Source organism: Corylus avellana, chromosome 7, assembly GCF_965113065.1.
Source record: "Corylus avellana chromosome 7, dhCorAvel1.hap1.2, whole genome shotgun sequence".
In the NCBI taxonomy this organism is placed as follows: Eukaryota; Viridiplantae; Streptophyta; class Magnoliopsida; order Fagales; family Betulaceae; genus Corylus; species Corylus avellana.
This window is the reverse complement of record NC_142496.1, coordinates 24,747,870-24,759,733: the sequence shown is the minus strand read 5'-3', so window position 1 is coordinate 24,759,733 and position 11,864 is coordinate 24,747,870. Positions and strand designations below refer to the sequence as shown.

The 11,864-nt window shown below is 34.9% G+C and overlaps 1 protein-coding gene across 1 annotated transcript; it reads left to right on the top strand.

Moving 5' to 3' along the window:
* The first annotated feature begins 4,491 nt into the window (after positions 1 to 4,491).
* PDE338 (Nucleic acid-binding proteins superfamily) lies at positions 4,492 to 10,238 on the top strand. The gene is made up of 8 exons (XM_059598727.2): positions 4,492 to 5,502; positions 5,846 to 5,920; positions 6,010 to 6,081; positions 7,021 to 7,101; positions 7,240 to 7,337; positions 9,059 to 9,184; positions 9,524 to 9,572; positions 9,680 to 10,238. The coding sequence occupies exons 1-8, from the start codon at positions 4,588 to 4,590 to the stop codon at positions 9,854 to 9,856; spliced, it is 1,593 nt and encodes a 530-aa protein (XP_059454710.2). The 5' UTR covers positions 4,492 to 4,587; the 3' UTR covers positions 9,857 to 10,238.
* Positions 10,239 to 11,864: the final 1,626 nt, after the last annotated feature.

The window sequence follows — 11,864 nt, the reverse complement described above, 5'->3', positions numbered from 1 at the left end:
AATCAACAATTGATTTTTTTTTTTTTTCAAAGCTATTGTTGATCCAAAGTTGATTTTTTTTTTATTATTAATATTCTTGAATATATCAGAGTCTCAATATATGTAACCAAACAATTATATATTTCATTTATAATTAAAATATATTAAAAAAAAAATCTTTTTATATTCATTAAGGCCGACAAAAAACATTAAGAAAACGACAGTATATAGTGGGAATTGTGGGGGTCGACCTCTGGCAGACTTTTGAAATAATCTTGGATTCTCAATGCCTTTTCTCTAAATGAAGTAATATTGACCTTTATGGACAGCAAGTAATTTGCTCATTCTGGGAACCAGAAGATTCTTCACGTAATGACAAACAGTGGTGGTACGTGGCTTCTAGTAGTGGTGGTACCTCCCTGTTGAGTGGAACAATACATCAATGACAACCAGGTTTGACTCAGGCACAACATGTCATAGTCGGGATCGAGATGTACAGTAATTAGCACTTCAATTCTTAGCAATTTGGATTAGTAATGTGAGAAATCAAGTATAAAACTTATCCGTTTAAATAAAATTATTTGGACAAGTAAATCTCATATATGTTTATTTATATTAACTATTTAAATTCCAAACAGCTTAAACAGCTAATTACTTAATTACTGTTTATCTCCTGTCTTTTTCCCAGTTGAGCCAACCAAAAAAATAATAATAATAAAGGTAATAGAGATGAGGGGGTATCTGGCAAATTTGCAGACAACGAAAGTGAAACTTGGCCCCCCATCCACATGTGCAAATGATTCATGCTTAATTTCTTATCAATCCCCTTCACAAGTTTTCTAGCTAGAGGATTACAGCTTTGCGACTCAACAATAAATATATATATATATATATATATATATATATATAATGTCATTTTCATACCATTTATTTTATATTTACTGATGTAATGTATTTTAAATGATTTTTTTGTATTAGTTATTAAAAAATATATATATATTAGTCACTAAAAATATGTCATATATATATATATATATATATATATATATATATAAAAAGTGTATAATAAATTAGTGTAAAGGGTAGCATTATTTTTTTATTATAGTCTATAATATATGTACGTGTAATTTTATACTTCACACTAGAACGCGCACGTATGCTAACAGTGATTGTCAAGTCGACATAATGTAATTGTGGTATGAAAAAAAAAAAAAAAAAATTGTCAGGAGACTTTCTGTCTATTTTTCCATCGTCGTTGGTTTTCAACCTGCAATCAACCCATAAATAGAGAATATTTCAATATGAACCTAATTATGAAATATATGAAAAATATATTATATTTTCCGTATATTATAACACAACCAATAAAACTTATTTCATATTGGGTATTTGTAAATTTGTAATTGACCACCAACTTTCGGTATTAAATAAAAAAATAAAATAAATAAAGGTGCTTACAATTAATTAAAGGCAATAATGAGTGCATTGATTTAAATTCCATATGATTGAAACTAAAATCATAAAAAATGGAGACAGAAAAGAAAAAACTACCAATTAAAAGAACTCGAAACTGGTGAATCTTATCCTGGACGTAAGATTTACACCAACACCTATGTTTATTTACCCCATTGATCATGATGAGTCAATACATATATACTTCTCCATTTTCTAAAGTCTAACAGCAGAGTTAACGAGTGTTGGTGTTGACACGTATCTTCTCTATATCTTCTATAGTTTCCATACCTTTTGGATTATCTATATTTTAAAAGTACGTACGTAGCTTAAAGAAAAGGAAATGTAGATTAGTAATAAAATGGTTGAGAAGTTATGATACGTCCGATTATCACCACTAACGATATATATAATTTAATAATTATAATAATAATTATTATTATCATCAGTTTGCAGATGACGATCTGGGAAAGGTACAGTTTGTCTTGGTTCAAACGTTGGTATTTGAATTAAAAATGGCGGTCTCTCTCATTGTTTGTGGCAAAGCAAATCACATGCACCCACCTGCATTAAAATCCATGTGGACAGAGTAGCATCTGTTTGGCTTTGTTTTCTTTTTCTGTAAAACTATATTGTTCATGATTGAGCTTAATGACGATCAACAATGGGCCAAATGGCATGCACCAACAGGCCAGGGTGATATGTGTGGAACAATATTGTACGTGTTATTTAATTATGGCATTTGATATAGAGTCAACTTGGAGCTATGTTTTGTAAATTTCCTCCCTCATGGGTTGTTGTGTCGTGGCCATGCAATATCTTCTCCTTAGATTAGGTATTAGAAAAGTAATGGTTTGAACTTTGAATCCTGGCATGTGTGTATGTCTGTTTATTTTGTTTTTTCTTCATCCCCAATACCTAATACATTGAAAATTTTATGAAAGACGAGGATCGATTTATTTAATTAATTTGTACAATAATTAAGCCTCAGTCTAGTATTTTTATATTTTTGGATAAAGTTTTTTTTGCAAACCGAAATGATAATTCATAATTGGCAAAATGGATACACCTGATTCTCACCCATTGGACCTGACCAAATAGTTAACTCTAAGCGTTGGACAGCCCAAACCTAAACTAGCCTATCAACCCTATTTTGTCAGCACCTGCATGAGTATTTTAATAGGCCGCGTAGCGCCCAATCTTTCCTCTTACCTAAAAAGGGGGCAATCCAGTTGAAGGACAACACGTGGCAAGGCACATGACCTTCAATGAACATGGTTCAAAAGGAAAGGTAAACACTCTACTCATTTATTCAACGTACACACGAATCCAAAGCTTCTTTGACCCAACGAAGAAGAGCTTTTGCAAGTCCTTTACTAACGTAGGCATGGGAGGTAACTCTCATCGGTTTATTCTGGCAGGCATCTAAGCCAATCTTCTACTTTTTTTTAGTGTTTACAAGTCGAAGTTAGGGCCTGTTTGAAATTGCGTTTGAGGAATCTAAAAGTGCTTTTAACACTCAATTAACAAATCTGTTTAAAGGAAAAATTATTCGTTTAGTAAAAAAATTAAAAGTGTTTTTAAGGGTCTAAAAATGTTAAAAATTACCAAAAAACACTTTTGGTAAAAGTTTAAAAATGAAGTTTTTATCCAAAAGCTTTTTTTTTACTTAAAAACTCTATTTCTTAAACACAATCTTAAATAGGTTTGAAAGTGGCCATGCTGATTTCAGCTTCATAAAAAATGATTAAACTAAAAATTTGATTTGTCAATTTAATTAATTAGTAGTTGACTGATTAACCATACACTCTTAATCATTTTACTAATTAGGGATTCCCACATTAGTAATTGTTAAAGTGTAGTGCATCAATAGGAAGAAAAAGAGGATTACGAAACTACTTAAGCAGCCTCAATGGAATAAAAAAATATGCTATTTTAAATTTGAAACAACGAAGGTATTAGTAGAATGTCAAGTTTTCCAAGAAGAACATGATTTGATACTAAGTTGAAAATAAACTATTAAAAAATAATTTAATATTTTTCGATCATGGATTTTTTAATTGCTCAAGTTTGATCGTATATTTTTCGATCCTTAATCAATCCAACGCCTAATAATCTTTACTTTGTTTAGCTTAATACTACCGGATGGTTACCTTCTCTTTCCCTTAATAACTCCATCATTCTTCCATATGTACAATATAACTAATGGAACAATATATTCTCTAGTTAGTTATATTTGAAGGGTATTTTTATTTTTTTATTTTTTTGATGAGATAAAAATATCTTTCAAATATAACTAACTGGATATTCTCCCGTTCATTTGAATTGGAGAGCATCCTAATTCATTGTTACCATGGAAGTTGTAGTTGTCACTATTGTTGAAATTAATATCATGCTCATTCTCAATTGTGTTCATTTGGGCTTTCTTGCATTTTGAGCTTGAGTCTTTTGTAGGCATACAATCCTCCAGTAGCCACCAACCACCTCTAGTTTGTAAGATTTTTAGGCCCGACTCGCTCTAACGAACCCGGGCTCGAAGGATTACCCATCTAGTAATCGCCATTTGGACAACAATTAAAAGTGTCACAACAAGTGAAAAATAGCCAAAAAAAAAATTTCAAGAAAAAATTAATTTAAATATATATTTTTGACAGAAATTATTTTAAGCCCAAACAAATAGAAACTTGACAAGTATAATAGGCGGTGGTATTTACTTTTTTTTTGCTTGTCCGCACAAAAGAGGGAAGGGGATTCGAACTAATGACTTCCTCTTTATATAAAGAGGCGTAATCGCAGCTGATTAAATTACCTCTTGAGCACTTGGCGGTGGTCTTGAGGAGTAGGAGTAGGAGTAGTCATACACTCTTTTCCTTCTATATCCACACATACACAATTTATCCATCTGAGCCCAAGCTCACTGTAAAACAAAATTGGGCCAACCCGAAGAGCCATACAGGGCCTGATATTCAGACAAATCCTGCCCCCTAATTGCTCCTAAGCCTAAATGAAAGAGATACCGCAAGCTAAAAAACGAGAATAAGATGAGCAGTGAACGGATAAAACAAGCTGGGAAAGCCCGAGTCTTTGAGAAAGAAAGATCAATTCCAAGCTCGAAGGTCGAAGGAACAAAGCTCATGAGGTGTGTTGGATAAGAAAATGCCAATTCTTCTTCAACCCTGTAAGTCTCTTTGCTCCCCCAACTATGTTTTACCAGTTAAGAATTACACTGTTGTATCCAACACTGTCCAAAGCAACGCATTTTCGAGCGACCCCAAATGCACAGCTTCAAAACCCTCCAAATGCAAACTATTTTCCACTGTTGGGTCTCTTCAAAATCTGATATTTTCTAAGAATTTCTCCATTTGGGGAGGTACCCATGTTTCCTTTTGCTCTGGAAATGAGGTTTTTGATGGTTTCTCGTTTACCCAGTTGCCCCAAAAGCCTGAAAGTAAAGCTACTAAAGAGAATGAAGAACTTGAATTGCTAAATAAGCCTTCCCCAGTGCCTATAAATAATGGGGTTGACTCAGAATTAGACAAGGAATCTGAAAAACCTGATAAAGACGAGGCTTTGGCGCCTTTTTTGAAGTTCTTCAAGGGGAGAGATTCTGGGGAGGACGTGAAAGAAGAGGGAGTTGTATTAGAGGAAAAAAGTGATGTGGACGACAGGAGTGAGGAAGTTAAGAAGGTCGGTATTGAGTACTACGAGCCTAAACCCGGTGATTTTGTGGTGGGAGTGGTGGTTTCAGGTAACGAGAATAAGCTTGACGTGAATGTAGGGGCGGATTTGTTGGGTACAATGTTGACAAAGGAGGTGCTTCCCCTGTATGACAAGGAGATGGAATACTTATTGTGTGATACCGATAAGGATGCCAACGAGTTCATGGTCCGGGGGAAGATGGGAATTGTGAAGAATGATGGCGCCTTAAGTGGGGGACCGGTGCCTGGAAGGCCTGTTGTGGAGACTGGAACTGTTTTGTTCGCTGAGGTTCTTGGGAGAACACTTAGTGGTCGACCATTGCTTTCAACTAGACGGTTCTTCCGGCGGATTGCTTGGCATCGAGTGAGGCAGGTTCTTTTCTTGCTTTTTACTTTTCTGTTTAATTGATTTGGAAACTTTCATGCAGAATCTAGAGCCTGCACGTGACTGTTTTTGGAATGTATTTTTTTGGAAAATAGGTGTATGTCAAAACGTTGTGGAAGCATTTTTGCGAATATGGTTCTTTAGATAAAAATAAATAGGAATACAATGTTAATAATCTGTGAAATAAGGTGAGTTTTATTAAACAGTGAAACTATAATTTTCATCTCCTCGCAACAGTATTGCTACCTAGAGTGAGCTCTTATTAGTTTTATAGTCTTTCATTGATGCTATTTGACGATGGGAAACAAATCTTTTGTTTTCTACTGAGCAGATAAAACAACTCAATGAACCTATCGAGGTGAAAATAACAGAGTGGAATACCGGAGGTCTTCTTACAAGAATTGAGGTTGTTTTTTTGTTTTTGTATGCCTGATTTGTGTGTATGTGCTTATGCATTTTGTCAATGGCTATCATTTGTTGATGTTTACTTTGCAGGGTTTGCGAGCTTTTCTTCCAAAAGCTGAGTTATCGAATAGGGTGTACAACTTCACTGATTTGAAAGAAAATGTGAGTTGTCTTTAAAAGATTTCTTTTTTGTCATTCAGCAACTTATTAGGTAATGGTTTGTGTTTCCTCTGTGCATGATGCCTTCAACCCCTCAATCAAAACATGGCTATCATGCATAATTGGGAGAGGTTAAAAGAATTACTGTAACATTTTTGATGTGTCAAATGCATAAGATTCAGACAATATGCAGATTATGGTAAGTAAAAGTTCATATCAAGGAAGGTGTCATTTATTTGGATATTGTCAATGACCATTGAAGGCCCAATTGAGGATCGACTTTATTAAAGCCTCTTAGTATTGGGTGGGGGCCCATTTGAGCTACTATTGGTGAGCCTGGTCAGAGTCAAAAGTATTTTTTCTGTTCTTGCAGCTTTTTGAAGCTATATGCATATTTGGGGTTTAGAGGTGTTGTCTAGGAATCTAGACAATTCCCATGTTAAGGTAAGGTATGACATTGAGGCAATTAAGGCAAGACTAATAATACATAAAATCCCTGTCTTAGTCTTGTTCAAGTTCTCCATTTGAAAATATTAGCCCAGCGTGGCTAATTTATTTATTCTATGCCCTAATGCCGGAGCTAGGGGTCCTGTTGGGAACAGCAAATACTGCTACCACTACCAGTATGTGAAACTAAAATTGGAAAGTAAGAATTTCGATACTTGCATACTGCTTATAACGTAAATAAACATCTCTAAACCAAAAGAGTCATGAATATGGGCTACATGGTTAGCTGCCTGCCTACTATATTTATTTTAGGCCCTAATGCAAGAGCTAGGGGTCCAGTTGGAAAGAGAAAAACATTACATATTGATACATTGGCTTTACTGATATTCAGTTTGGAAACTTCTTAGTTCACTATGCTCTGTTTGTCTATATATTCACTTCGGTTCAATGCAATCCTTGTCTGCTTTAGAAATAATTGGTTTCTTGTTGGTGTAGGTTGGACGCCGGATACATGTGAAGATTACTCGCATAGATGAGACTAAAAATGACTTAATATTGAGTGAGCGGGAAGCTTGGGTTAGTTTTTCTTATAGCATTTGGTGTGCTCTTGCTCTTTTGTTGCTTGCAAAAATCTTTTGTGTGTATTTCTCATTCAGCTTTCTCTGTTTGTTACTTTTCTAGAAGGCCTGCTTACTTTTTTACATAATTTTGCAGGAAATGTTATACCTTAGAGAGGGAACACTTTTAGAGGGGACTGTTAAAAAGATCTTCCCATATGGAGCTCAGATAAGGATAGGCGAAACTAACAGAAGGTACGGAACTTTTTAAATTTGCTTTGGAAGCTTATACTGGAAGTAAGTTAGATATGTCAATTTTCTTGATTTTTCCATTTGTGAAAAAAAGAAAATTCTGTGGAGTGAGTTCAAGATCAGAGCAGCAAGAAAAGGAGAACATAAATGCTACATTTGGAAAAATAAAAAGAAAAAGAAAAAGAAATTTGACATACCAAGATGTTGAAAACTTACAATAATAGGTGGTTTTTATTATGTCACCTTGCTGGGATGCTTCCCATGCACAAATACTTCTCTTTGAAAAATTCCCAGACATCATGTTGGTAGTGAAGAAAGTTGCTTATTCTGGAAATATTAGAAACACGGAGATGGTGTATACAGACAATGATTAGTTTACCCTATTATCCACTATTTATTTCCCTCTGCATTAGTATGTAGAATTGGTGCACTATCATAAAATTTTACGTGTTTATCTGTTTATTGCTCGATAAAGAAAGAATGGCTTATAAGTGATACTATGATACACAGAGAACTTGCAGTCTAAAGAAAAAGAAAAAAGCAAAAAACATAAACAAAAAATGTTTTAGTGCAGTTGGCATTTTTTGCGTTCATTTTTTTTTCTTTCTGTTGGAACATGGAAACAGGACAAACTGTTGAATGACAGGACCTGGCAAGTATAAGTTTTATGCTATTGTTGATACAAAGCTTCAACAGTAAGTGATGTATGACAACCCACAAAAGTGGACATTAGGGGTGATCCAAATGGGTGGGCTAGTGCTTCAGCTTATAGGTTTATGGAGGGGAAACATACAATTAAGGTTTATTTTTCTAAAGGTTTCATGGGCTGACATAAGAAGACAGTGTTGTAGGAATTTCTGGAAGTGGGGAACTTACAGGTATTTGGTTCCAATAAGAGTATATTTACAATGGCAGGTTAAGTTTTGTGGCCAAGGGTTTCTGGGTTCCAACAAGAGTAAATTTAGAATGATTGGCTTCAGCTTTTGACAAAGGATAGGATTTTACAGATGAGGTCCATGTAAAGATGGTCTGGTGGTGGCTGTGCAGCAGTGCATTTTGAAATACAGGAGTGCAAAGTAGAAAGTCGTTATTGGGTTATTCTAGGAGTCTAAGTAGAAATATTTTAATGGTGTCTGACCACTAAAATAGTGCAACATTTGCACAGAATTATTTTTAATCACAGTTGTCATTGCCTCTACATATTTGCTTGAGTAGAATCTAAAATAACATGAAATGGAAACTCTTTACTTTGTCAAGGAAAAGACTTTCAATGACTAATCAAGATTGACACTAAACCTTAACCAGTATAAAACATAGAAGATTCATTACCAAAAACCTGTTAACTTGAAATTACACAACTTGTCTTCTTTTTATTCCTATTTGACAGATGCTTTCTTGCATCTCTAGGGAACATTCAGTAGATATAATTTTAGCTTTAATCCCCTCACTTTCCTTATAATTTAAGGATGTTTGAACCATATATGATTAATTATAACCAGGTAAATGCTCTTTTATTATATAGGACCTTTGGTGGGATCCATTAGTGGATCAACACGGGCTTTGCCAATTTTAATTAGCACCATATGAGTTAATGGGGCTTTAGTTCTCTTCTGTTCTTTCTGTCATTTGCTTCGATTCTCCATAGATGTAAAATTTTGCATTTTTGGTTTTACTTTGTTTATCAATGGTTGAGCATTGTCCTAAACTTTCTCAATGCTTGACAGTGGGTTGCTGCATGTCTCAAACATCACCCGCTCCCGAATTACTTCAGTCAGCGACTTACTTGCAGTTGATGAGAAGGTCAAAGTTCTGGTTGCGAAGTCAATGTTTCCTGATAAAATATCTCTGAGGTAATTAAGGATTTAGTTGCTGGGTTTAAGCTTTTGTCTGTTTAATCTCATGTTCCCTTTCCACAATCTTAGTTACTTCTACTATATTGCATTCCCTATTTACTTGCACCGTGTCAGTTAGAAAGGTGCAAAAAAGACAACATTCTTAATGTTTGGAAGTTTAAGCACATTAAAGAAGACCTGACCTTCACAATTCTTTGCATTCTAATGAACAAGTGACTGCCTTTACTGATTTGTTTTTTTCACCTCTTCGAACCTTGTTCTTTTAGGAAATTTCAGTAACGCCCAATAGTGGCACTAAGTAGCTGTTAATGATAATTTTGCTTTTGTGGCTTGCAGTATTGCTGACCTTGAAAGTGAGCCCGGCCTATTTATATCAAACAAAGAGGTATTTGTAATATTGTTAATCATTTTCTGGGAATTGAGATTTCATGGAGGTCTATATATTGCTTCTATCCAATTTCCTAAATTTAGAGAAGTACTTCATTTTGGCAGAAAGTATTTGCCGAGGCTGAAGTGATGGCAAAGAAGTACAGGGAAAAGCTACCTGCTGGTTTATTCTCTCACAAGTTGGCATACCTTCCAACCAATGCTTTACCTTTTGACAATGAAGCAAGTATGTATGCAAATTGGAAATGGTTCAAGTTTGAAAGTGAACATAAACCAGTGTGACCCTTACGGTTACCCTGTGATGTGATCAATTTGTAAAAGAGTGAGGGTTCAGTCCTGCTATCCTCCCCCTGCCCCACAACGCCATGCACCCCATCATGAAAAAAAGGAACCACTTTTCCTTCGGCTGTTATTCTCTTCGATTATAAACAAGAAATCAAGTTATTTGGCGTTGCAGCCAGATCACAAGCCATTTGAAAATCTATTTGATATGAGCATATAATGTTGTGCTTGTCCACATGATGCCTCCATTTTTCTCATTGTTCTATACAAATGTGTAATAGGAAGAGTAAAAATATTCTCTCAATTGTAGTTGCAAAACCTTTCGCGGGTGTTGTTTTTGTTTTACATATGGAAACAAGCAGAGCCATTTGCTTTTGATTCAGTTTTTTGGCTTACCAATTTGATTAGCAATATGGAAAGGATGCTTCTTGTGGTGTAAATAAACAATGGATGATTTACTTCAAGGTCGTTGCTCGACTTGAGTTAGGCTTCTGCCTACTGTTTGGTAGTCACAAAATCTCGTTTTGACCCTAAATAATTAGAAGCAGGCTAAGTTGATTTGAAGTTGGTTTCTGGTATTGGTTTTTGCTGTTAAGGGAAATTTCAGTCAAGTCCAAGGTTAAAAATTGTTGCATTTGTAGCTCAACGCAAAGGAGATTGCAAAGATACTAGTTTAGGGGCCCTTACTCTCAATTTTATTTTATTTTATTTATTATTATTTTTTTCAATAGAGTAGGCCGAGGAGACCAATTGTGGCTATCCTACATAGGCGTAACCATAGTAGCACCTACCCGCTGGGAACTGCATAGGAGGGGTCTAGACAGTGGGAACCGCATGCGCTTCTTCAAGTTCGAATGAACTATAGCGTAACTCAACCCCATTAGGGCATTAATGGGAATCCAAGGTGGCTAATACTAATTGGGCTTATATGGAGATTCTCTATTGCTGAGATTCGAACCCACGCCTTAGTACATGCCTTGACCACTTGGGAACTTCTTTGAGCCATTGAACCACCACCTTTGATGGTAATTTCATTTAAAATGGATAGTATTCATTTCATAATTAGGGCATCTAATGAATATTATTCACTTCATATGGGCATTTCACTCACCATTTGCAAATACACAAAAAGGGTGTAGAAAATAAGATGGATTTGGTTATCATCAATCTCTTTGCAGAAAGGAAATTTCTTTAACATTTCAGGAGCAATTCTTTTTTCTCACAAGAACGATGGATATTATTATAAATTTCATTTGTAGAACTCAACCTTTGGCGAGAGAGACAAGAGAATAATATACTAAACTTGTGGATATGGATGACCTAAACAAACTTGGTTATCTTTAAAGCCTTGGAAAAATCTTGCATCCTCTTGACTGAGAAGCAGGATTCCAGTAAGATGCCTTCTAGACTTCTAGTTTGGAGACTCTTCTGCTCATCTGAAATTTAATAATGGCCTGCGGCGCATCTCCAAGGGGCAAGTGGCAAGTGGCACCTCTCTTTTTGTCATCTTCATGTTTTCTTGCGTTATTGCTTGAAACCCGTTTTTTAATTTGTTTTAAAAAGATTACTGAAAAGATAGAGAATCCAAGTCAGGTTGGCATCTAGTAAACAAAATAGGGTTTGTGGCTCCATGAACATCAATGCTACCCTAAAAGTCCAGTCTATGTGGTGGAAAAACCATTACCTCCCTACAAGGGATGGTAATAATTTATAGGTTCTGCTTGGTAGCTTAGGACTTAGGAGGGTAAATTTTCAACCAGAAATTTGATTTTTAATTATTTATTCATTGAATTGGGAAAGAACCCTAAACTCTAAAGTTAGTTTATGTGGTGGTCATGTCTGTTTACGCCTTTGTTTTTTGTTCTCAAGTTAAAGACAATAACAAACAACCCAAAATACAAAATATAGAAATTGTTTTCATTTTTATGTCACATTAGAATATTTTTTCAAACAACCAAAAAAAAAAAAAAAAAAAACCCTCAAAACACATTAACAAAACATTTCATTA

What these genes read in the sequence shown, in the direction of transcription:
- PDE338 (XM_059598727.2), top strand. Translation starts at nt 4,588, where the DNA reads ATGCCAATTCTTCTTCAACCCTGTAAGTCTCTTTGCTCCCCCAACTAT. An exon ending in CTTGGCATCGAGTGAGGCAG is followed by an intron (nt 5,503 to 5,845) that starts GTTCTTTTCTTG and finishes TCTACTGAGCAG; the next exon opens with ATAAAACAACTCAATGAACC. An exon ending in TCACTGATTTGAAAGAAAAT is followed by an intron (nt 6,082 to 7,020) that starts GTGAGTTGTCTT and finishes TTGTTGGTGTAG; the next exon opens with GTTGGACGCCGGATACATGT.